General features: G+C 47.4%; 1 protein-coding gene across 1 annotated transcript; it reads left to right on the top strand.

The window, feature by feature from the left end:
- Positions 1-7477: 7477 nt before the first annotated feature.
- FMOD (fibromodulin) lies at positions 7478-17832 on the top strand. The gene is made up of 3 exons (XM_081254733.1): positions 7478-7734; positions 10435-11422; positions 15925-17832. Exons 2-3 carry the CDS (start codon positions 10444-10446, stop codon positions 16074-16076), a joined length of 1131 nt encoding a protein of 376 aa, XP_081110859.1. The 5' UTR covers positions 7478-7734; positions 10435-10443; the 3' UTR covers positions 16077-17832.
- The last annotated feature ends 5836 nt before the right edge of the window (positions 17833-23668 follow it).

Genomic DNA, 23668 nt, shown 5'->3' with positions numbered 1-23668 from the left:
ACAGCCTCAGGAGGATTGGGAAAGGAATCTATTTCTTCACAAAGCTTTATCAAGCTGCCTGGCTAGGAGTCATTGGGCAGTTTCTCTAGCAAGAAAGTTGTGGAAGAAGCAACAGTGCCCCCTCTCAGGCTACAGCAACAGACATAGGGATCTGGGCCTGTCAGTTCCTGCTCTGGGTGACCCCACAGCCAGCATGATGCACAGGGGCAACCCCCCGCCCAGCTGTCCCTCCAGTGGCCGAGGAGCTCATCAGCCAAGGTGAATGACCTAAAATTATGCTGTTCAGTTGGGGATTCCTGGGATTCATGATGCCCTGGAGAAGCATGGCATATCTGGGGCACCATTTTCACTAAAGGAGATTTTTTTTGGGGGGGGGAGGGGTAATTTCTATTGAAATAAACATGAATGCTTTATGGAACAAAATTCAAAATTCAGATGATATTTTTACATCAAATGTGAGATTTCAGTTTGAATGAGCTGCTTTGGATTATGTTCCTTGATCACATTCATTCTCTCCTTTTCTGGGTACTTCATAAAGAAAAGTTTGAAAAGCCCTTCTTTTTGGAGCTAGATGTTAGGATGACCTCTATCTTAGAAGTCATCATGATCATCCCCCTGCCTCCAGATAGCACTCTCAAACCTGGTTTCACACTAAAATCATCAATCAGTCCACAAAAAGATGTCAGGCTCCAACTTCAGAAATTCTATTCCACTTGTCTGGAGTGGGGCCTGGGCCCGGGTGTGTTCCAAAGCCACCCTAGTGGCTCCCATGTGCAGCCGGGGCTGAGAACCACTCCTAAATGGAGGGCTGTATTGTCAGACTCCTAGACCCTTTGGGCCTGCTAACCCCCATTTCTGTTTTTTCTTACAAGTGTCAGGTATTTAGTCTGTTTTCTTTCCAGGCTGTCACCAGCTACAGTCCTACTGAAATTGTCTTCCCTCTGGCCTTCCCATAGATTAGGATATAAGGTCCTATTTTTAACCAGTTCCTGGACAAACACGCAAGGTGAGGAAAGGAAATGACATTTTCTAAATGTCTCCCATGTGCCAGGTGCTGTACTAGATACTTACAATTGTTTTAAAACCACCCAAAGAGCTAGGTGTTAACATCCTCATGCTACAGATAAGGAACCTGAAGGAGAACCAAGGAAATTAAGGAAACCAAGGAAATTAAGGGGCATGCTGTAGATTCTGGGATTCAAAGCCATTCTGTCTGACTCAAAATCCCTGTCCTTTCCAAGACAATGACAATATATTGCCCTTCCTCTTTTTGTTTTTAAGGAATTTTTCTTATTTGTTTTTTTATTTAATTGTTAAACTATTGTTTCATTTCAGGGACCACAGAAGGAACTAGAGTTCTAGATATCTCACACCATACTAAGGATCATTATTCCTGGTCTTTGCAGACCTAACTGAGCTAGATCCAAGTCCACAGACCTTTGGATGGGCTCATGGGACCTGTTCCTAATTCTTGCTTTGAGGACTCAGCCTCATCCATCTCCAGGTAGGAGTTAACCACTCTCCTCAGCCTGAGGGTATTCGGAGTGGTGCTACCAGTTAGGTGGTATTCTCTCCCCAACCCAAACCTGATTCTTACACTCCTGTCTGGGAAGGAGCTGAGGCATCTCCTCTTGTGGGCTGCTCTGTATATGGCTCTTGAATCCTGACCTTTCCATGACCCCCCCAGATAAGTAAGATATTTCCCTATCTATCCCCCAAAGATATTTGTACATGTCTGTGGAGGGTTCTACACTGACCTTATAGTCACCTTTCTTGCCCTTCCTTGGGGCAGTTCAATAATTCTAGCCCTGAAAGTCCCACCTCTACCCTTGGCTAGCTTCTCTCCGATTGGTTTAAGTTACCAAAGTATGTTTACTACCTTTTAGTAAAATCCAGCTTCTTCACCTTTCATTTATTCATAATGCTTAGAAAAGGGCTAATACATGCCAGGCACTTGGCCAAGCATTGTACTAATGGGAGGCACAACGACATTGCCTCATTCCTCAGGGAGCTGGCAATCTACTAAAATAACCAAAGGATGCTACCATTTATTGAAGGTCCACGTGTGGCAGGCTCCCTACTAGGACCCTACGTCCTTTATGTCATTTAGTCCTCCCAACATCTCATGAGGTTAAGGTTATTGCCCCCATTTTACAAATGAGAACGTTGTCTCACTGATGTTTAAGCAGTTAGCCCAAAGTCACAGAGACTACTTTAATAAGTGGTAGAGCTGGAATGTGAACATATATCTGTGTTCCCAACCCATGCTTTTTCCTTTACTCTGGAGACTCTATATAGCATACTGGTTAGGAACTCAGACTCTAGAGGTGGACAGACTTAAGTTTAGAATCCAAGCCCTGCTGCTTTTAATTGCTATATGACCTTGAACAAATTAATTAGTCTTTCTGAACTTCGGTTTCCTCAACTGTAAAAGTAAGATATGAAAATACCTATCTCATAGGGTTGTGGTGAGAATTCAGAAATGGTACGTGGTATTTTAGAGCTAATATCCAGACCTGGTCTCACCTACAGCCAGGTAACATCCGTGACAGGTACCAGCATCCTGGGAACTGGTCTATCCTACACCTGTTCTCTCCAACAGCCCCAAGCACAGTCTGAGGGGAACCATTAGCTCATTTGCAGAACAAAGAGGGATATCACATACTGAGTCACTGAATGACCAAACCCTCCAGGTTTCAAATTTCAGGTTGTCTCCTCTGCCTCCTTCCTCATTTAGGTATCGCTCCCTGAACCAACAACCTCCCTTTCCTGACTCAGATACACTCATATTTTCCAGAAGGTGATCTCCTGGAATCCATCATATATGTCCTCATCATGTTAATAACAGCAAGCATGCAGTAAATATACAGTAAAAATAAGAGATGCTATCCATTAAATAAGAAAGGTTGTTCTCTGTCTTATTTTTAAAGAGCTTATTAAAAGGAAATTCTGAAGCCCTCAATGCATTTCCCAGAACTTGGAACTTGAGGTTCCAAGTTCCTATTCTCCTATTGCATTTGAAAGAAAACAAGTCTTTCTCCCAGCTCCAACATCTTTGTTTCTTCCTCTGGAGAGAGGAGACTATCCATGATGAGGACTTCTAATGACCACTCAGTACCAAGGGAATAAGGGGAAACATCTCCCTTGGAAACTCTGAGACACCACTGTTGGGTGCCAGTATAGCCAGGACTTCCCATCAAAACCTCAGACTAGTAAACAGTCCCTCTCTGGCATCAAGAGTTTTCAGGATGGGCAAGCAGCAGGGCCTGGATTGTATCACCATGATCATCTTTCTACTGACCTCTTTATATCCAACTCAATAATTCTGTTTGGGTGGATTTCAGGCTTACCCCTCATCTCTTGGTTGTTTGGGATCAGAGGCTGTTTTATAAAAACAGTGGCTTTTGGGTTCTGTGAAGGTTGAAGAGGAAGGGTTTGGCGGCCACAGGTGCATAACTCTCTTTGCGGGTAGGAAGTTGAATCAGAAGGCACTTTGTCTCTTCCAGACAGGGTGGGTCCAAACATCAAAGGCAATCAGCTTTGCCTAGTGGTTGTGGCTTAACCTGTACTTTTCTGGGTGGGAAGGAAATAGCAAAGACATGAACCCCTGGAAAGTCTAACTGGTCTGAAGGCCTAAGGGTTTTCCTGGCCTGGTTGGTGGTGGCTGTTCTATGAAACATTGGGTTCTGAAGACAGGCAGACTCTGTAGGGAGCCAAAAATACAGTTCACTTTATAATACTTTACCAATTACCTACTAAGCGCCAAGCACTATATGCCCAGCTGGATAGGGGCTACAGAAATGAATAACATAGCCTCTTTCTTTAGTTTGCTTGCAGTCTAGTAACTAGGTAGTGCTGGCTTGACACCTCTCAGAAAGCACCAGTGTCCCAAATGAACTTTCTTCACGTGCGGATTCCTTTGGCAATCTGAGAGACATCAGGATCCCCTACTTGGTTTCCTACATTGAAATCAAGCTCTGAGGGCCTAGATCCAGGAACCAGGGAAACAGAGAGGCAGTGGTCAAAATGGAGGTTAGAATCCATTGACAACGGAATGTTTGAACAGTGAATGGTTCCCTGAAACTCTTCCTCCTGACCTGACCTCAACCATCCCCTACCTCTTTTCTTCCTCCCAAGCTACCTTGAAACAGAATAGATGACTAAAGACCTAGTGCAAATCCACATGGGGATCCTGTGTTTTTTGGTAGATCTTAGTTGGAAAGAATCCCAATCAATGTTTGGCCCCCAGACTCTACTGACTTTCACTGTTACTAAGTGAAGTATTATTCGGTATGCTGGAACTTTAAAAAATTAACATCTGTACCTAATGGATGTATTTGTCCAGGCTATCTAGATCCAGCTAAGGAGTGTCTCTCAGGCCCAGTTGCCAGAACTAGTGTTTTCCATTGAAAAGTGACTGCTTTCTAGACTCAAAAATGATGGGAAAGTTATCTGTGCATTCTTTTTTTTTTTTTTTTTGCGGTACGGGGGCCTCTTACTGTTGTGGCCTCTCCCTCCATTGCGGGGCACAGGCTCCGGATGCGCGGGCTCAGCGGCCATGGCTCACGGGCCCAGCCGCTTGCAGCATGTGGGATCTTCCCAGACCGGGGAACGAACCCGTGTCCCCTGCATCAGCAGGTGGACTCTCAACCACTGCGCCACCAGGGAAGCCCATCTGTGCATTCTTTATAACCATCTTCACATTAAGGCCACTCTGCCTCGGTCATGAGATCAGAGTTTGCTGCTTATACATCTGCTTTATTTTGAGCAGCTATTCTATCAAAACCTTCTTTGTGTCCCAAACACTTAAGAGCATGCCAGGCCCAGAGTAAATGTTCATATGCATTAAATTGAAATGAAATATGTGTGGGGTCAGGAAGAGAAACCCTGTATCCCAGCCCCCTCTCATCTTTACAATCCCCTGTCCCCAAATTCAAGCAGATTGGGCCACTGTAATTAGCTGCACTCCATATTAATTGAGTTCAGCCCTGACAGCAGGGTGGTCATTACCCCCTACACTCCACCAGTCCTCTGGTCTTGTGTTGTGAGAAAGGTCTCTGGAGTCATGCAGGTCAAGGTTCAAATTCTTGTTTTACCACTATCCAATCACTTTATATCTGTGATCCCCTATTTCCAACACAGAATATCTATTGTGATTATTAATGAGATAACATAAGTAAACCATCTAGTTTATAGTAGGTAGTCAGCAAAGGCCCATTCATTATATTTAATCTTTTAAAAAACTCTTGGAAGTTCCTGAGGAGACTGGGTCGCTAGTAAGGACGTTTCATATTATGTCAACAGCTCAACCCTATTGGAGCAACCAAAAGTGCCATTCTTTAAAATTCAAATTCTAAATTCTTCAAATTCAAATCTGAGGCTTTCTCAATTGGTACTTTTAAAAAATAAGGAGTGGGCTTCCCTGGTGGCGCAGTGGTTGAGAGTCCGCCTGCTGATACAGGGGACACGTGTTCGTGCCCCGGTCCGGGAAGATCCCACATGCTGCGGAGCGGCTGGGCCCGTGAGCCATGGCCACTGAGCCTGTGCATCTGGAGCCTGTGCTCCACAACGGGAGAGGCCACAACAGTGAGAGGCCCGCGTACCACACACACACAAAAAGGAGCGATTCAAATTCACACCCTTGTGCATTGTTGGTGGATATGTAAAATGGTGTATCCACTATGAAAAACAATATGGCAGTTCCTCAAAAAGGCTAAAAATAGATTACCATATGATCCAACAATTCCACTTCTGAACCTATAACCAATATAATTAAAAGCAGGATCTCAAAGAGATATTTGTCCACCCATGTTCATAGCGGCATCATTCACAATAGCTAAGAAGTGTAAGCAACTCAAATGTCCATTGACAGATAAATGGATAAACAAAATGTGGTATATGCATACAGTAATTACTCAGCCTTTAAAAGGAAGGAAATTCTGACACACACTACAACATGGATGAACCTTGAGAACATCATTCTAAGTGAAATAAGCCAGTCACAAAAAGACAAATACTGTATGGTTCCATTTATATGAGTCATGCAGAGTAGTCAAATTCATAGAGGTGGAAAGTAGTTCTTTCTACTTTGGTGGTTGCCAGGGGCTGAGGGAGGGTGAAATGGGGCATTTTTGTTTAATGAATATAAAGTTTCAGTTTTGAAAGATGAAAAAGTTCTAGAGACTGGCTGTACAGCAATACTTAACACTTCTCAACTGCGCACTTAAAATTTGTTAAGATAGTAAATTTTATGTTATGAGTTAGTTACCACAATTTAAAAAAATTTAAAGGGGTGTTCCTTGGATGTTAGCATGAGGCAGTTAGTTGAGGAAAGAGCATTCAGGATGCATGGGTTCATCTAAGCTACTGAGATTCTAGGTAATCCAAAGTCTTCTAGTCCCTGAACTTCCAGTTCAGACTCATATATCTAACTGCCTGCATGCATCTCCACTGGAATGCCTAACAGGCATCTCTAACTTAGACCCTGTCCCTCCCCATCTTTCTAATGTCAGGAAATGGTGCTACCACCCAACCAGTTGCTCAAACTCAAAATCAAGGACTCATCCTTGACTTCCTCTAACTCCCTATCTGGTCCATTTTCAAGACTCCTTATCTAAAAATACATTGTTCCCTCTTCCATTGCACTAGCCCAATCTGCCATTATCTCTCAACGAAGGTGGGCTAGAGCTCCTGCTTCCACACTTTCCTGCTTTTTGCCACACAACAGTCTCTCCCATGTGCTTTTAAAAATGTAGCTGAGATCTTTTCACTTCCTCTGCTTAAAACAGGTTGCTTTTTAAACATTCAGAATAAAAGTTAAATCCATTCCATGGCCTAAAAGTCCCTTCATGGTCTAGCTGCTGCCTACTTCTCTGACCTCATCTTCCCCTTGCTCAGGGTCTCTACATCTGTAAAATGGGCACAATAACAATCATGTCTGGGCCAGGGGCCTCACACAAATTACCTCACAGAGTCCTTGCTACAACTCAACAAGGTACTTGTTGCTAACCCCAAGATCATCACGAGACAGGCGAAAGTGCATGAGGCTAGTGAACAGTAAGTGATCAACAAATATGAGAGTCCCTTTCTTCCCTTTTGTCACAGTGGGGAGAGAGAAACTCTACAGCCCAGACAGGTCTACACTGGTCAGGGATGGAACTGGAGCCAGAGCCAGCTGTCCTGTGTCCTCTCCTTTGTCCATTAGCCTAACCACCTGCCCGTAGAGGGCGCCAGAGCCCAGAAAGGTGAGCACTAGCTCTCCGGTGGGACCCGTGGGTTGCTGAAAGAGTTAAGATGCCTCTTCCCAAATCCTGGCCCTCCCCATCCCTGCCTCTGCCCTTGTGGGTTTAATGAGAAATCCAGGCGCTTCCTAAGAGACTGTACAAATAACTTCTAGGGCGCCACTAACTCATTCAGCAGAAAGAGACCCTGAGCTGCCAATGCTTTAGGGCAGATGAGTGGAAAGAAGGTGGTTTTTATAGCGTCAGGCGGACAGCAGGATTTTGTGAGGTTGAGTGTGAGCTCCGCCCCCGCAGCAGAGCCGAAAGAGCCAGGATCCGGCCTCCTCAACCCCTCTCTTCACAACATTTGATTAGGAATTTGGGGGCGGGCCCTGGCCTGGCACAGACACACACACTCTCAGTAGACACCCTCACTCCTCTCCCTCTCACACGCTCTCCAACCAAGGAGGCCAGACAGAGAGACGTGGTCATTCTCTGAAAGGTTCAACTCGAGGTAAGTCAGTCATTTTACTTCAGGTTTTGTCCCTGGTAGTTCCATAAAGGAACAAGAGCAAGGAGGCTGGGGAGCGGGGAAAGGGCCGGGCGGAAGGAGTCATTCGTCCTTCTCCCATCTGGGCTGTGTCCCAGGATGCTGGAGCAGGGAAAGGGGAGTAGAAGGAAGGGTTTCCAACATGCTACCTTTGTCCTACAGTTTCTTTCTGTTGTTGGGGGACATCCAATTCTCAGGCATGAAAGAGTGAAGGGCCAGGTATCTAGCATAGCCAGCTCTGCCCTACTCTGCTCAGAAAGCCCACCATCCTAGCCCTGTGTCCCTGCAGTCTCTCTTCAGAAGGGTTGTGGTAACTAAATTCTGTTATGAGAGCGGAGAGGGAGTTTTGCGTGCACACGCGTGCTTGTGTGTTGCTGGGGTGAAAGGGAAAGAATACACAGAAATGTTGAGACTTGACCAGGTCCAAGGAGCTGTGAAATGGGGATCCAATTCAGGTGAGGAAATAGCTCTGGCTTGACCTCCTGGACTCTGACAGAAGGGAGAAATGGTTCTCTAGAATGGAGAAATGAAGGAACAGCAGTAACTCCTGAGTAAGCCTCCCCCAACTCAGAGAGCGCCAGTCCTAGAAGCTCTCCACCTTACAAAGCTCTGAGCACAGGAGGGTCTCTATCATTGGGGGTGGGGGGGGTGAGGATTTAAGAGTATAAACCCTGGAGCAACATTGCTAAGAGATGGGAGTAGGGTAAAGAGAGGAATAAGGTGCCACCAAACCCTTTTAGCGGTCATGATTCCAAAGGAGAGTCAAGTGGGCAGGATGCACAGCCCTGGAAGGCTGGGTCTTGAAGAGGGAGATGGCTCTTGTCTGCCACGGTGCCTAGTCTGGAAGGAGAAATGGAGACAGAGGCTGACTGTGCCAGCCTCCAGACAGCCACCGTGATCCTGCAGCAGCCCAGAGCTGAGCACGGAAAAATGTGCTACTGGTAATGGGCCATTCCGTCCGTCTTCCCCTGGCCAGTGCCAAGGCCCAGCCAGCATGCCCAGGCAGTGGGTGGCTGGGTTGGCCCCTCAGAAACACTGTGGGTTCTTTGTCTGAGGCTGCCTGAGGATGAGCCAGGGGCCTCGCCTCTGCAACCCAGAGGCTAATGGAATAAAGTGGGCCTAAGGGAATTGCTTTCAGGGGACAGAGAGGTCTGACAGAGATGGTGGCCAGAAGGTGACTAGACTGTCACCATTAGGGTCCTTCTCATTGGTTCGTTGGGTTTGATGTTGGCTTTTAGACTCCTTTCTTCCTCCTGTCCACGGTTGCCAACCCCAGCAAGGGCCAATAGCAACGTGAATGGCATACGTGACTATTCCCAGACCAAGAAAGGTTCTAAGGTTTTCTGCCCAAGGGTGACAATCACCCCGCTGGAAGGTACCCATTGCTCACAGGGGTTATGCAGTGCTTTGGCTATAGGTATTCAGAGTAAGACATCCAGCCTGATATGCCACCCCATGACCCCTCATCTTCCAGTCCTTCAGCTTCCCTCTCAGGTGACACCAAACCCACACTTCTCTCTAAGCCTACCCGGCTCTTATCTCGCTAGCATAACAAGCTCGAAGGCAATGGGCTGCCAGGAAATGTGGGGGCCTAGATATGGAGCCTGGTAATCCAGAGGTGGCTTGGGATGGGAGAGGAGGATGCCAGAATCCCATTCTAAAGCCATGTTCCCTTGGGCATACTCAAGAGTCTTCAATTCCTGTTCCATTGTTTGATGTTCCTCATTCATTCTCTTGGCCCCATCTGCCTCTTGCATAATGTCCATGGGGGAGCGTGAGAAGTAGTAACACTTTACTGGACAAGTGCACTAAGACTTGCATGCACTCAGTGCCCACTCTAGAAGACAAGTGCCATACCTGGGTGGCAGTGGCCCCAGTCTGGAGGGAATCTGTAACTGTTACATGAAGACCCTGTGCCAGGCGAGCTGCATGTGTAGCCACAAACTGCCAACCGGAGAGTTTCCTCACCAGCAGACTGTTATAGGTGCTGGCACTGTTACAGATGCTGGCACCGTTACAGATGCTGGCACCACGAGCCCAAGCCTTGTGGTGGCTGCAGGGGGACCACAACCTTCCCCACAGACTCAAAACAGAAACCCTCTGCCTTGCCAAGTAGTTCAGATCTTCCCCTTTGAGATCTCAAGCCACTTCTGGATGTCTCCCAGAGATATGGAAAGAGCCAGAGGGCTTTTTCCTTGGACTCTTGGGAAACATTATGTCCTCGGGAGTCCAAACTGGATGTGAATTCAGGCCTAAAGAGCACCCACCACTACTACCACTCCCATGGGAATTGCTGTGGCCTTTCTAGCTCCCCCAACAGTACTTTCATGTTGCTAGAGGTTACTATGGACCTGCCCTCCCCCAAAAATGCAGCACCTCCATTCAAGGTCCTTCTAACCTCAAAGGCTATGTTTCTGTGACTCTATGACCAGAGGAAAAGGCACCTAGCTCCCCCCAGCCAGCCACATTTCCGCTGGACCAAGTGTGCAGAGGCGGCACTGGGAGGGGGCCCAGAGGCAGTGACAGCGAGGCTCCTGCTCACAGCTGTTTGCTGCTCAAGTCAGGTCTGCAGAGCTCCAGGACTAAGGCTCACCTGTTCTGCCTCCCTGCCTCCCCAGAGTCTCACTCACGTCTGCTTACTCTGTTCTCTCCCCCTTTTTGCAGAGAGACAACATGCAGTGGGCTTCCCTCCTGCTGCTGGCAGGGTTCTGCTCCCTTTCCCGGGCCCAGTATGAGGACGACTCCCACTGGTGGTTCCACTACCTCCGCAACCAGCAGTCCACCTACTACGACCCCTATGACCCTTACCCTTATGAGCCCTACGAGCCTTACCCCTACGGGGGAGAGGAAGGTCCCGCCTACGCCTATGGCTCTCCATCCCCACCAGAGCCCCGCGACTGCCCCCAAGAGTGCGACTGCCCCCCCAACTTCCCCACAGCCATGTACTGTGACAACCGCAACCTCAAGTACCTACCCTTCGTCCCCTCCCGCATGAAGTACGTCTACTTCCAGAACAATCAGATCTCTTCCATCCAGGAGAGCGTTTTCGACAACGCCACTGGGCTGCTCTGGATTGCTCTCCATGGCAACCAGATCACCAGTGATAAGGTGGGCAGGAAGGTCTTCTCCAAGCTGAGGCACCTGGAGAGGCTGTACCTGGACCACAACAACCTGACCCGGATGCCTGGCCCACTGCCTCGATCCCTGAGGGAGCTCCATCTCGAGCACAACCAGATCTCGAGGGTCCCCAACAATGCGCTGGAGGGGCTGGAGAACCTCACGGCCTTGTACCTCCAACACAACGAGATCCAGGAAGTGGGCAGTTCGATGAAAGGCCTCCGGTCACTGATCTTGCTGGACCTGAGTTACAACCACCTTCGGAAGGTGCCTGATGGACTGCCCTCAGCCCTTGAGCAGCTGTACCTAGAGCACAACAATGTCTACTCGGTCCCCGACAGCTACTTCCGGGGGTCGCCCAAGCTGCTGTATGTGCGGCTGTCCCACAACAGTCTCACCAACAGTGGCCTGGCCTCTAACACCTTCAATTCCAGCAGCCTCCTTGAGCTCGACCTCTCCTACAACCAGCTGCAGAAGATTCCCCCAGTGAACACCAACCTGGAGAACCTTTACCTCCAAGGCAATAGGATCAATGGTGAGACTCTGGCAAAGGGGAGTGGGGAGGGCCGTCTGCTGCATTGCAAAGACCCAATTCTGAGTGCTGGGAGCAATACAGAAGAAATAGAAGTGGGGGAACCAAAGAGTACCAATGAAGTAAGCTGAAAACCCTGCCGTACCCCTGTACAAAATGGTACATAGTGGCATACTCTTATACTACACAGCAGTGCTAGGAAAAGTCAGTGGGAGAGTGGGTTGGTATGGAAGAAGACTTCCCAGAAGAGGTAAGTCTCAACCTAGGTCTTGAGAGATAAGCGGGCATGGGCTGGAGGAGCACAGGACTGAGCCCTTCTGAGAAACGCAATTGCCACAAACAAAGGGACCAGTCATTTAACAGGCCACCTGGAGGGGGGCAGCCAGGAAATTCCTGTGTCTAAGAGGAAGGGGTCATGTGTTAAGCAGTGAGAGAGGAGTTTGGAGAGGTTTGGGAGGGGGCAGTTCATAGACAGGGGGATTTAAGTTGAACTTCTATGGTCCGTCTCAGGAGGAAAGTGTGCTGTTAAGAAACCTTGGTATCTGTACTTTCTCACTGACCCAGAAGAGGATGAGCTCTCTGTTTCCACCTGATCTACTCATGCCTCGACAGCCTGGTCTTGTGTTTGGATGTTTATTTGCTTTTTAAACATAACAACTGGTGGACAAGAATTTGTAGCCTCTCAGAGATGAATGCGGCACCTGCTCTGGTTGGTTCTCCCTGGAGTACTAGGAGCTCCTGGTGGCAGGGCAGAGGCCCCCTAGGGTAACATGAGCCTGACCACCGCAAAACCCTGGGGTGGTGGACAAGGACAAGGGCTTCTTGTTTTCCAAGCTCTTCCCAGAAAAGGCCTAAAGTGCTGCCTCTCTGTCTCCAAGAACTAAAATCTTCATTTCAGATTGGATTATCTAGTTGATTTTCAGCTCCCTCTCGGGATCTTGTGTTCACAATGTGCTTACATTACCCCAGGGCCTCTGATACCTTAATCCAGCTGGAAGGTAGAGCCAGATTTTAACCGCTCTTCCTCTGCAGCAAAGTACCCCTCTCCCTGGGGAATGAAGGACTCATTAATGACCATCGGCAAAGGGCTTTGAAGTAGAGCCTGCTGAGAGCAAACAGCACCATCAAAGCATGGATAGGGACTGAGTCCACAACCTCTCCCATCAATACTTTCTCTCCCTGTGCTCAGGGAAAAGATCAGTCGTTTGGCCAGATGTTAACGAGCTAGACAGCCCTCTGAGTGAGAGGCACCAGTCCCAGAGGTTGACTGTGAGGCGGGCAAGGTGAAGAGGTGCCTGGTTCTCTAGTTGGAAGTGCAAGACACCAACCATCAAGCATAGGGCAAACTGTTTTGTATTTAAAGTCTCTCTTTCTTTGGGGGGGATGCGGGTCTTCCTATTCCCAAGGCAGGGTTCTCTGGTCTCTAAGATGTTGCACGCTGCAAAGGGTTTGACATTTGCTTGTAGCTGTCCATCATCCCACCCAGAAGTCACCACTACTTATCTGCCGCCCATTCTAAATACAGGAGGATCGTCACAACAGAAATGTCATAGTGTATACTGTGCTTTATCAGAGTTTGACCTTGAAAATGTGACAACAAAGAGCAGCTGTCATGGGAGAGAAGCCGTTAGATATCGCCTAACTGTACAGTCAGTGAAACTTGGGGTGGGAGAGTCTCCGTTGCAGCATCTTGTCACCCTGCCTTCTTGCAGAACCACATCTGCCGCTCAAATACAAGGCGGTTCACCCCTTCCCTTCCAAAAGCTCTGCCAAAGATAAAATCACTTTAGTCGAGTGTCTCAAGGTCTTGCAAGAAAGTTGTCCCTTAAGTCAAACCTAAAAATGTCCAGTGTCTACCCCAAATCCCTTCTTGTGCAATTTAAGCCAAAGCCCCTTTGTCTGGTTCTCTCCCTCTTAGTCTTCTTTTGGCAAAACAACACCAACTCCTTATTTTTCTTAATTAGTGGATTAATACATGTAAAGTGCTCGGTTCGCCTGGCACATAATTGAGAAAGCGCTACATAGTAACTATATTATAAGCTTTTCTTCTCACTGCCACTTTGAAATTGCCAGGTACAGTTTTGTTCTGTTTTATTTTTTTCATCGCAAAGATGGGGAAACTGAGACACAGAGAAGGAAAGGCAATCTCTTTAGGTCACCTAGGTCTTGTAGCATAGCCTCTACCATCAACGTCAAAGGACTGAAAGCCAGGCTTCTCTAGCTGAGAGTGGAAGGAGTATCTCTCTGATTCAGACCACCAGCAGGAAAAACAGTTCTCCAAGCTCAGACCCTCTCCTGGGCAGATGTGAAGGAGGTCACCCTGCACAGCTGGTCAGGGACCCAGAGCAGGGGTGGGTGGTGAAGGTGGGATATTGAAGCAACCCTCTGAGAGGGGAGCTAAAAGGACAGGAGCTGAAGGGTGTGCAGTGGAATTAGGCCCAGCCCTCTCCCTCCCGCTTCCTTCTTCCATTAGCATCTCCCTCAGTTTTTCCAGCCTGGCAATAGCAGGAAACACAGCTCAGAATGTTATTCAGTAGCTCTGAGATCCAGGGAGCAGGGCGGGTATACCAGGAGGAATTTGGAAAGACTTTTGTCAGAATTTAATCTGGGATGGAAAGTGTCCTCCAGAGTCTCCAAGCAGAAGCCCCTGTCCTATTCGTGAGCTTAGGGAAGATCAACAGGGGGGCTCACGGTGCTCAGCCTGTGGATAGAATCTATACACGCTGTGTGTTGAGCAGCCCCTAAGTGCGTGCTCAACAGTTGGGATCCAGGACTTTAGCAGGCAGTCTGAAGGCCCCAGGATGGTGTAGAGAATCTCTGGTGGAACCTCTAAGTGCAGTCCCCCGACAGGGTTGGAGGTGATATTTAAGCTGGGCCACTTTACTTCTCCCCAGCCCACCTCACTCCACCTGTTCCACACAGACACCATAGACCTGGCCCCTGGCCTTGGCTCTGCCCCCAACCTGTCCACCTGGAGGCCACTTGATCTATTCCCTGGGACCAGAAAGGAAACATCCAAAAGCATTCCAGGTCTCCACCCCCTCCTCTGAGTGCTCTCCAAAGAAGGGCATTCCCTGTTCTTCTCATTATTCTCTGGGGCTGGGTTTTCTATCTTACATTTGCAGTACAAGTTAACTGGCTGCATGCAGCCTCACCCCATCTCCTCTCTGTCAGTCTTGACAGAGACTGAAAACAACTGCTAGTGCTAATTTAAAAAACAACTTCTTCATCTATCTAAGCTCTCCATACTGTCTTCCTTGCAACCTTCACGTTCATACCCATAATCTCTCCATCCACAATGCCCTCGAAGGTCACCTCTAGGAAGAGAGTCAGGAGAGCCTTCCTCCCATTCCTCCTGCCCAGCTCCAGGCTGACACACAGCTCCTGACCACTGTGGCAAGCAGAGGAATGCCTCTGGTTGAAGCGAAAGCAAGCCCAGCTCTGGGTCTGCCTAAGTGTTACAGCCTACGGAGACCCGACAGGTAACCTCACCCAAAGCCCCTTGGACGTGAGCCACCTTCCTGACGCTCTCACACACCATGTTGAAGGCAGCCTCTAGGGGCTTCAGCAGCTTCTCAGTGGTGACTCTGGCTGTCCTTGCTGGAGTTTTAGCTGAGTTCTTGGTTTTTATCCTTCAAGTTCCTGACCCAGTAGGCTAGAGACAGAGGTGGTTGATTTGTCCAAGACGACAACCAGAGGGAGAACAAGGTGAATGGTAGCGGAAGGATATGCGTTTAAATCAAACAGAACTACTGTATCAATTAGGATTGCGTGGTTGGGAGGGAAAATCTTCAAAAAAGGGTACTTCTTTTGAGATTACAAAAAAAGGAGGCTAAACCACATCATATTAAATGCGGGACGCAAGGGAATTATTTATTTGACTTTTGAGCTCCATAGAAGCCCTGTTCATCTCTCAGTTTGCATCTCCTTAAACCTCAGGGCCTTGCTCACTCCTTTGCCTTTACTCAGAATGTACACGGACAACGCCCTCAAAGCTCTGCACGCACAGACACTTGTCTCTCAGTCTAGATTTTCTCTCTTTAATTTTCTGCCACTTTCTCTATCTGCAAAGTGTTAGGAAATATTCCAGATTTAAGTCCCTGCATTTCCCCAGTCTTCCTTCTCAAAGCGATTCGGAAACACCCTCCTCTCCAAAAGCAATCAAACCTGCTAGGGTTCGTCTTTGACTGCCTTCTGCTGCCACCTGCTGCCCACAGATGGGAAAAGATCAAGGCCTGGCTGGAAGGACATTCCCGGACATTCCAGGGTCTACAGAGAGGGATGGGTATGAGGTGGAGCTACGCAGGCAGAGACCCCACTCTGTCTCTGGTTCTGCCCACTAATTGGTGCAAGTATGACTCCGATCCTGGAAAGTGCCTGCCCCACCCAGCCGAGTTCCACCTCTCACATTAGAAAAGCTTCACAGAGGCTGTCTGGCCTCACTGCGGACCCAGGTCCCTGATCTGGGCTTCTCCGGCCCACCCCCGCCCCTCTTGTTCCCACAGAGTTCTCCATCAGCAGCTTCTGCACCGTGGTGGACGTCATGAATTTCTCCAAGCTGCAGGTGCTGCGCCTGGACGGGAACGAGATCAAGCGCAGCGCCATGCCGCCCGACGCGCCCCTCTGCCTGCGCCTCGCCAGCCTCATCGAGATCTGAGCGGCCCACACACTGGGCACAGGGCCAGAGCCCCCATGCCCCTTTGCATTTGGCTTGATGGTTTGGTTTGGCTTTTGCTGGAAGGTCTGGGACAGACCATGTGACAGAAGTCCACGGGCTCCCTCTACAGTCTTCTTCCCTGTAGGCAAGTTTAGGTTGAATCAGGGGACAGGCAGCCTTCTTCTGAGGGACGTGAAACTCTCCTTTCCAGGACAGAAGTGGTGGCAGAGGGAGTAACCCCTGAAGTCCCAACCCCAGAAATCTCATTACCCATTCTTCACAATGATCTGGTGCCGTGAACCCTAAAATTCGCTTGAGCAATAGTACATAACCTTACTTTTTAAACAGTCACTGATTCTGTCTGTGAGCAGCGCTTGACAGCTCTCCCATGCGCTGGGCTAGTTGTGCAGATACTCTGGGCTCCCACTCGCTGCTTCTCAGTATATATCTCTCTGGCCAACTGCCTCCTCCTACGTCCACCTCATCCACTCAACACTGCCCCACAGACACCTCTTCTCTGCCTTGGGCAGAGGCAGGAGACCCCAAGGCATATGCTCATGTGCCCAGTGCCTGTGCAGAGAACTCACACTCGTGTCTGAGGCTGGAAGGACACCAAGAGTCACCTCTACACCAGAGGTCACCAGTATGATGACCATGTTCTTGGCTTGATGTGGGAGGAGAAAACCAACCTCAGGCTTAGCTACATGTATGGGGCTATACTTTAGCAGCTAAGCAATTCTTTGAAGGGGGATCAGACTTCAAAAGAGGAAAGGCCGTGGAGTCAGCTGGAGACTAGTTTGGGTTTGACCAAAAAAAAAAAAAAAAAAAAGAGGAAAGGCCAGATTCTGCTTATCATCAGCATCCATAATGGAGGCAAACACACCTCGAATTGGCTGAATTGAGGAAGCAGCTCCAGTAGTTTCATTCTTAGCCAGCACTCTCTGCATTCCCAGCAGGTCCCTACTTGGGTCTTTATCTTCAAAGGCAGAGTCTCAAAGCATGAGAGAGGTAATTTGTCCTCTCCTTTTATGCAAGCGGAAAGGTCCATATCCTGATGGGAGAGACAGACTCCAGCCAGCCCTGGATTTGCCAAAGGAGGAGGCTGTGGTGTTGATTGTGTTGGTATCTGAACTAATTGTTTTGTCCTAAGGCCACAGTGAATAGTACGAGCTCTGGCTGGAGACGCTCACTGGGGCAGCGAAGCCCAGGCCAGGCAGCCAAATCTCGCCTGTGCTGAGCACTGAACCCTCTGCTTTCACATCTCTGAGCTACACCCTCATTACTGAAGATGGCTGTCGCTTGAAAGCTTGGGTGGGGAGCAGTTAATTCTTCCCATTTCTGAAAGCAGTGCTGTCTGGGGACCTAACCCTCCTGCTCTTTGGGGAACCACTGGGATGGAGCCATCCAGGCAGCCATGGCCAGGGATTGCTTGAGGGCAGCTAGCCCTAATCTGCTCCTTGCCTAGATGCCATTTGTCCCTGATACAGTGCATGCTTTGAAGCAGTATCCCTGAAAAGGGAAGGGGGGGGGGGGATACTTGGACTGCTTCTGGACTCCAGACCCGGAAATCCACAAAAGCCAAACCAGCTCATTTCAACAAAGGAGCTCTGAGGTGAGGGGCAAGGCTGCCCCTTGCCCCAGGGCTCTTCAGAAAGTATCTGCATGTGAACACCATCATGCCTCTATAAAGGATCCTTATTACAGGAAAAGCATGAGTGGTGGCTAACCCAACTAATAAAGTTATTTTACAATTGCATCTGCAAGAATGAAGTCAATTAAGGCAGACACAGAAGGGTTACTTTAAGGGGGAGGGGGTCACATAAGCCTCAGACTGGAGGAGCCCACTTTCTCATCTATTCTGCTTGGGTAGATATAGCTAAGAGGTTTTTAAGAAGTCACCTGTATAAAATCTCTACTTAGCAAACTCTGTGCTCTGGAATTTCTTCTTTAGGTCTAACTTCAATCTCACTAGCTCCATATTTCCTTCCATTTGGTCCCCAAGAGATAAAGAAAAAAAAATTTTTTTTCAATCATTCTATCATTTTTCTCCTTCAACCATCCTCCCTTGTTTACCCAGTAATTATGGCGCTGGTGGGTCCAGAGTATTGTTGTCTTAACCGCGCCTGCCCTCTAGTGGCAACTATGTAGAACTGAGGGCAGTCAAGTACTGCAAAGCCAAGCTGGGCCTGGAAGAGGAAAATAAGCATTCAGGAGCCCATCTGCTCTTTCATTCAACTTCTCAATGCACATTTCTTGAAAGCCTTTAAGAGCTAGGCTTGTGCTTTTAGGACAATTCACTATTTTCTAATAGAGAAATAACCACAACTGATATTTACTGAGCTGAATATATTATTTACTGAAGATATTCACTAATAATATTCCATGAAATTCTGTTTCTAAATCCAGTGCTTCTCAAGAGGGTAGCAGGAGTGGATTATCCACCAGGCTCTGATGGATAAAAGTTGTCTGTTTTCCTTTAAGCTACCATTTGATCAGTACTTATGTGTTAGGTGTTTTATTTATGTGGCTTCATTAGCATTCCTAAACATTCTGTGCCAGAGGTCCTATTATTTTCACTATTTTATATAGATGGAGAGACTGAGGCACAAAGAGGCTGAGGTCACCCAGGAAGGAAGCATCAAGGCCAGGATCTGACCCCAGGCCATCTCTCTCTCCAGCCTGTCAGTTTTGCTATACTGTTTCTACTGTGCTAGCCTGAAGATCTCTGTGTTACTGGTGTATGCAGAACTGCTAGGAGTGTGGGGGATGCTTGGTGGTAGATGGGGTCTCACAAGTCGGGGGAGGCCATCCGACTTTATTTTTTGTGGACCTAAATCCATTCTGCTAGCATTCACAGTCCCTTTATGAATTTTCCAATTAAAATTCACTCTTCATCAGTAAATATTTACCGCAAGCCCTTGGTCAGGCACTGGGGATACTGCAGACAATAAAAGCAAGGCTTCCTTGCCATTGGGGGATTTATAATCTGGTGCAGTGACAAGCAGTGAACTAAAGAGTCACCCCAAGGACCACATAGTTACAAACTGAGAAAGGGCTGTGAAGGAGATGAGGATGGGTCTACGTGAGGATTATCAAGGAGCCTGACCTAGTCTGGAGGATCAGGGGCAGATAATCAGATATGGAGGGAGAGTGTACTTACCTAGATGAAGAGATGGGAGGAGAGTCCAGCAAAGATAACACCATGTATAGACCTTCTAATGCAGGAGGAAGCTTCCTGGACGCTGAGAGACAGCAAAAATGGCTGGGGGCACAGTGGCAAGGAGCAACGAGGCTGAAGCTGTAGGCAGGGGTAAAACCATCTACTGCCTTTATTCTCTTATTTCAGACACAAGTACCAAAAAACTTTACCAACATTCCAAAGCCCCGGCTCAATCTCACAGTTCTGTCTTCCAGCAACTAGTGGGCAGATCTCACTTCGCACCATCAGAGCCTTTTCTAAACTTTTAAAGGCAGCAATCCATGCCCACTTTCTCCCATTCGGCTCTGATCAGTACCGAGCCCCAATGGACACTTAACCAATAATCAAAGCATCAGAAGGTATGGTGTAACCAGGGAGTCTTGACATTTGTGGACACCTTTGGCAGCCTGCCAAAGCCCATGTACCTCTTCTCAAAACGTTTTTGAAGGTATAAAATAAAATCCATTGGATTCCAAAGGAAACCAATTACAATGAAGTACAGTTATCAAAATGTATATTTTAGATCATATATATATATAAATGTTTGTTTATTAATGTCATAAATAACGAGATCCAGCAACAAGTCTAAATAACTACAGTCATTTCGAAGTGCTAATGAGCATGAATGTATGTATTTTCAGTAACTGTAATGTGATATGAAAATACCTGTAATTTCAGTTGGTGACAAAGCTTCAGGTTGCTAATACTGCAGTGACTTGTTACCTTCATAATTGAAGGGAATGCTAAATTTCAGTTAGCAGTGTGAAAAATGAAGATTCAGTGTTTTCTCATCCAAGTTCTGGGACCCTCTCTAAATTAAGCCATGAAAAGACAGGCAGAAAGGCAGATCATAGAGGAAAGGCAAGAGGAGAAGGCAAATCATGGTCTTGTCTCTCTATGAGCACAGCTCAATCATTCAACAAATTTTTACTGTATGCAAAATCCTGAGCCAGATAATGTCAATAGTTGGTGCATTTAGTGTATGAAGGAATGAATGTAAAGGTCTCCAGGTACTTGCCGTGGAACTTTGTGGAGACAAAAATAACTAACTTGCATTACATCCACAGGGGAAGTAGAGAGTTGTTTGTGTCTTTAAACTTTACAGAGTAGCACTTTCTGTATTACTCTGCTTCTTTCAGTGAACATTAGGTATTCAAGATTTATCCATATTGATTCTTGTAGTTCCAGTTCATTCATTCTAACCATTGTATGAAAACACCTAAATTCATTTCTCTATTCTCCTTTTGAGGGACATTTAGATTATTTTCAATACTGTAATGTTAGAAACAAATAATGCAGTGAACATCCTTTTATGTGTCTTTTTTTTTTTTTTTTTTTGCGGTACGCAGGCCTCTCACTGCTGCGGCGTCTCCCGTTGCGGAGCACAGGCTCCACGGCCATGGCTCACGGGCCCAGCCGCTCTGCGGCATGTGGGATCCTCCCGGACCGGGGCACGAATCCGTGTCCCCTGCATCGGCAGGCGGACTCCCAACCACTGCGCCACCAAGGAAGCCCCTTTTATCTGTCTCTTTGAGATTGCATTTGAGAGTCTCTCTAGAGTTTACATCAGGATTTCTTAACAGTGCACTACTGGCATTTGGCTCTGGATAATTCTTTGTTGGGCAAGGGATGGGGGGACAGAGTGGACTGCCCGTAGGATGTTTAGCAGCATCCCTGGCCTCTATCCACTAGATGCCATTAGCATCTGTCCCCTCCCCAGTCCAAATCAAAAATATCTCCAAAGTTGCCAAATGTTCCCTGGGGGGGTCAAAACCACCACCAGTTAAAAACTACTGGTATATATGCCCAGGAGGGAACTGCTAAGTCGTGAAATATGAACAATTTACCTCTACTAGGTTCTGTCAAACTGCTCTCCAAAGGGGTTGTACGAATGTGCACTCACACCAGTTGTACCTGAGCCTCCATTTCCCCACATCCCCGTGACGCCAAATACTGCTTCAGACTTTAGTAATTTGGACAGTCTGATGGATGAGACTTGGTATTGATATTTATTTTAATTTGCATGCCCATCTTTTTTTTTCAGAGATGATAGCAATTACACTGATCTATTCCTTCTTAGAAGCTATGCTGAGCCTTTGTTGACAGTCTCCAAAAAGGAAAGGAGCTAAATCTGCTGGTCCAGCACAGAGAATCTAGAGCTGGAATCTGCCTGCTGAGCATGCAGCAACAGAACTGGTCCTCCACCCCATCCCAGACTAGCTCCCAACACCAAGAAGGCTGGGGGGAGCCCCAAATGGGACACAGCCCTCTGTGCTGTGGGGAAATGTGAGCAACTTGCATCTTTTCTAGTCTACCTGGCCATGGGAGCAAATACAGAGATTCGAAGGGATAGGGAGGTGGTCTCTCTTGCCGGGTACAGGGGGCTGGGAATAATAGTACCCTCAGTGTCCCACCCAAAGCCCACCCCACAGGAGCTGCTGTAGCTACAATGGCTGGGATAGCATCTGTAAGCATTGGCAGTGGGCAGGTGCAGATGAGAAAGCGTCAGGAACAGGTAACTACATGAACGGTAAGTGAAGGGCAGCATCAAAGGTGAGCATCTCCCCAAGCTCAGGTCACAAGGCATCAGGCCATGACTCATGAGCACTGGCAAAGGCAGCAGTGAGGATGGCTTGTAGGACCCCACACCCCACCAAGGATAGAAAGAGAGAGGTAAGAGGCAAGCCGTTGTGCTAGCTGCAGCAAGGCACGTCCACCTATTGGCTCCATTGTCACACCACCAGATCATCCTTTACTTGTAAGATAGAAGAGGATACGTGGGGGATCTGTCCACCTATTGGCTCCATTGTCACACCACCAGATCATCCTTTACTTGTAAGATAGAAGAGGATATGTGGGGGACCCACAGTCAATACGACACATCATTTCATGTGTTAGTTGAGCAACCTGGTTAGACTGTAAATTCTTTAAAGGTAGAGATCGTGTCATATGATCCCTCCATATACCTCACAACAGTTAGCACAAAGCTGGGTTCATAAGTTTTTAATAACAACTGTTGGATCGTATTTCTGGGAGCCAAATGGAAATAGGAGCATAAAATGGATTTAATAGCCTGTTGCACACACCCACACCCACATAAACACACCCCTTTTAATTTCCAAAAAAATATGAAGTGCTTTCAACAGTATGACCCCAGTTATTTTCCCAAAATATCTATAAAGTAAGGAGACAGGTCTGATTCACCCACTTTACAGATAGGGTAATTGAGACCTAACACTTTTTATTGACTTTCCCCTAATGGCATACACTCAACACTGAAACCCAGGTCTGCTGGCTTCCCATTGAACTACACCCCAGTGCTGGGTGCCCCTTGCATCCTCCCTGTCCCCGGCATCTGGCACCACTGAGGTGCCCCAGACACATCATTGCTTTTGTTCTTAATAATGCAAAACATCAACAAAGGCCACTTCTGATATCAACAGGGTATGGCAGGTGATAGAACATGGCAGGATGACCACTAGGGGTCTGTGAGCACTGAATTGCCAGCCTCCGTGTTTACTGAAGAAAATCTATGGACCAGTGTGTAGCATTTGGGGGAGAGGCAAAGACTGCAGAAAAGATGAGTCTCTGAGCGACAAGACAGGACTTCAGTGGAGAGTTTTGGGAAAAATTTAACAATCACACCTTGGTGTTAATGTAAGTATATGGAGAGGTCAGGTAGGGCACTCCATGAGTCCGTGAAAAAAAAAAGGAGAATGTTAAATCCTATTAAAATGGGATTATTGTAAATCCTCAGATGCTGCTGTTCTAAAATTTTTGAGAGGGAGGAATTTGAAGAAAAGTCCTTGACTCTGAGCTTCCACTGCAGGGGCACAGGTTCGATTCCTGGTTGGGGAATCCCGCATGCTGAATGCGGTCAAAAAAAAAAAAACCTTGTTAAGAGAAGTCCTTGAGGAAAAAAGAATCCTATCTTGCCAACAGATCTCTCCCTTCGTAAAATCTATGAGCTAAAACAGGACCTATGTGAAGCCTGGGGGCTGTGAGACTGTGCTAAGTTTTATTCTGAGTCCTAAATTGCTTTACTGATAGTAATTTTAAATGTCCCTAGAATCTAGTTGTTATCCCTAGCACCTAAACCAAGAATGGGGGGCTGAGATTAACTGTGGGGAAGTAATACTCATTCCTTCTTTATTAATATCTAAAATAATATCATTTATTAGGCATTATGTGTCAGGCATTTTGTCATAATAATGCAAGGACGTAGGTGCTATTATCATTAGCATTTTTCATTGGTAAAAACTGAGGTTCAGAGAGGTGAAGTATCTGCTCAAGGTCACACAGCCAGTAGCAGTGGCAGAGCTGGAATTGTACCCTGTCACGGTCTCTAGAGTCTTAATCTTGATGCTACTGTGCTAGGTTCTTTGAATATGTA

The sequence above is a fragment of the Mesoplodon bidens genome, assembly GCF_964165515.1.
Source record: "Mesoplodon bidens genome assembly, chromosome: 2".
Taxonomy (NCBI): Eukaryota; Metazoa; Chordata; class Mammalia; order Artiodactyla; family Ziphiidae; genus Mesoplodon; species Mesoplodon bidens.
Note: the sequence above shows the minus strand (reverse complement) of the source record. Positions and strands in the feature narration are given on the sequence as shown.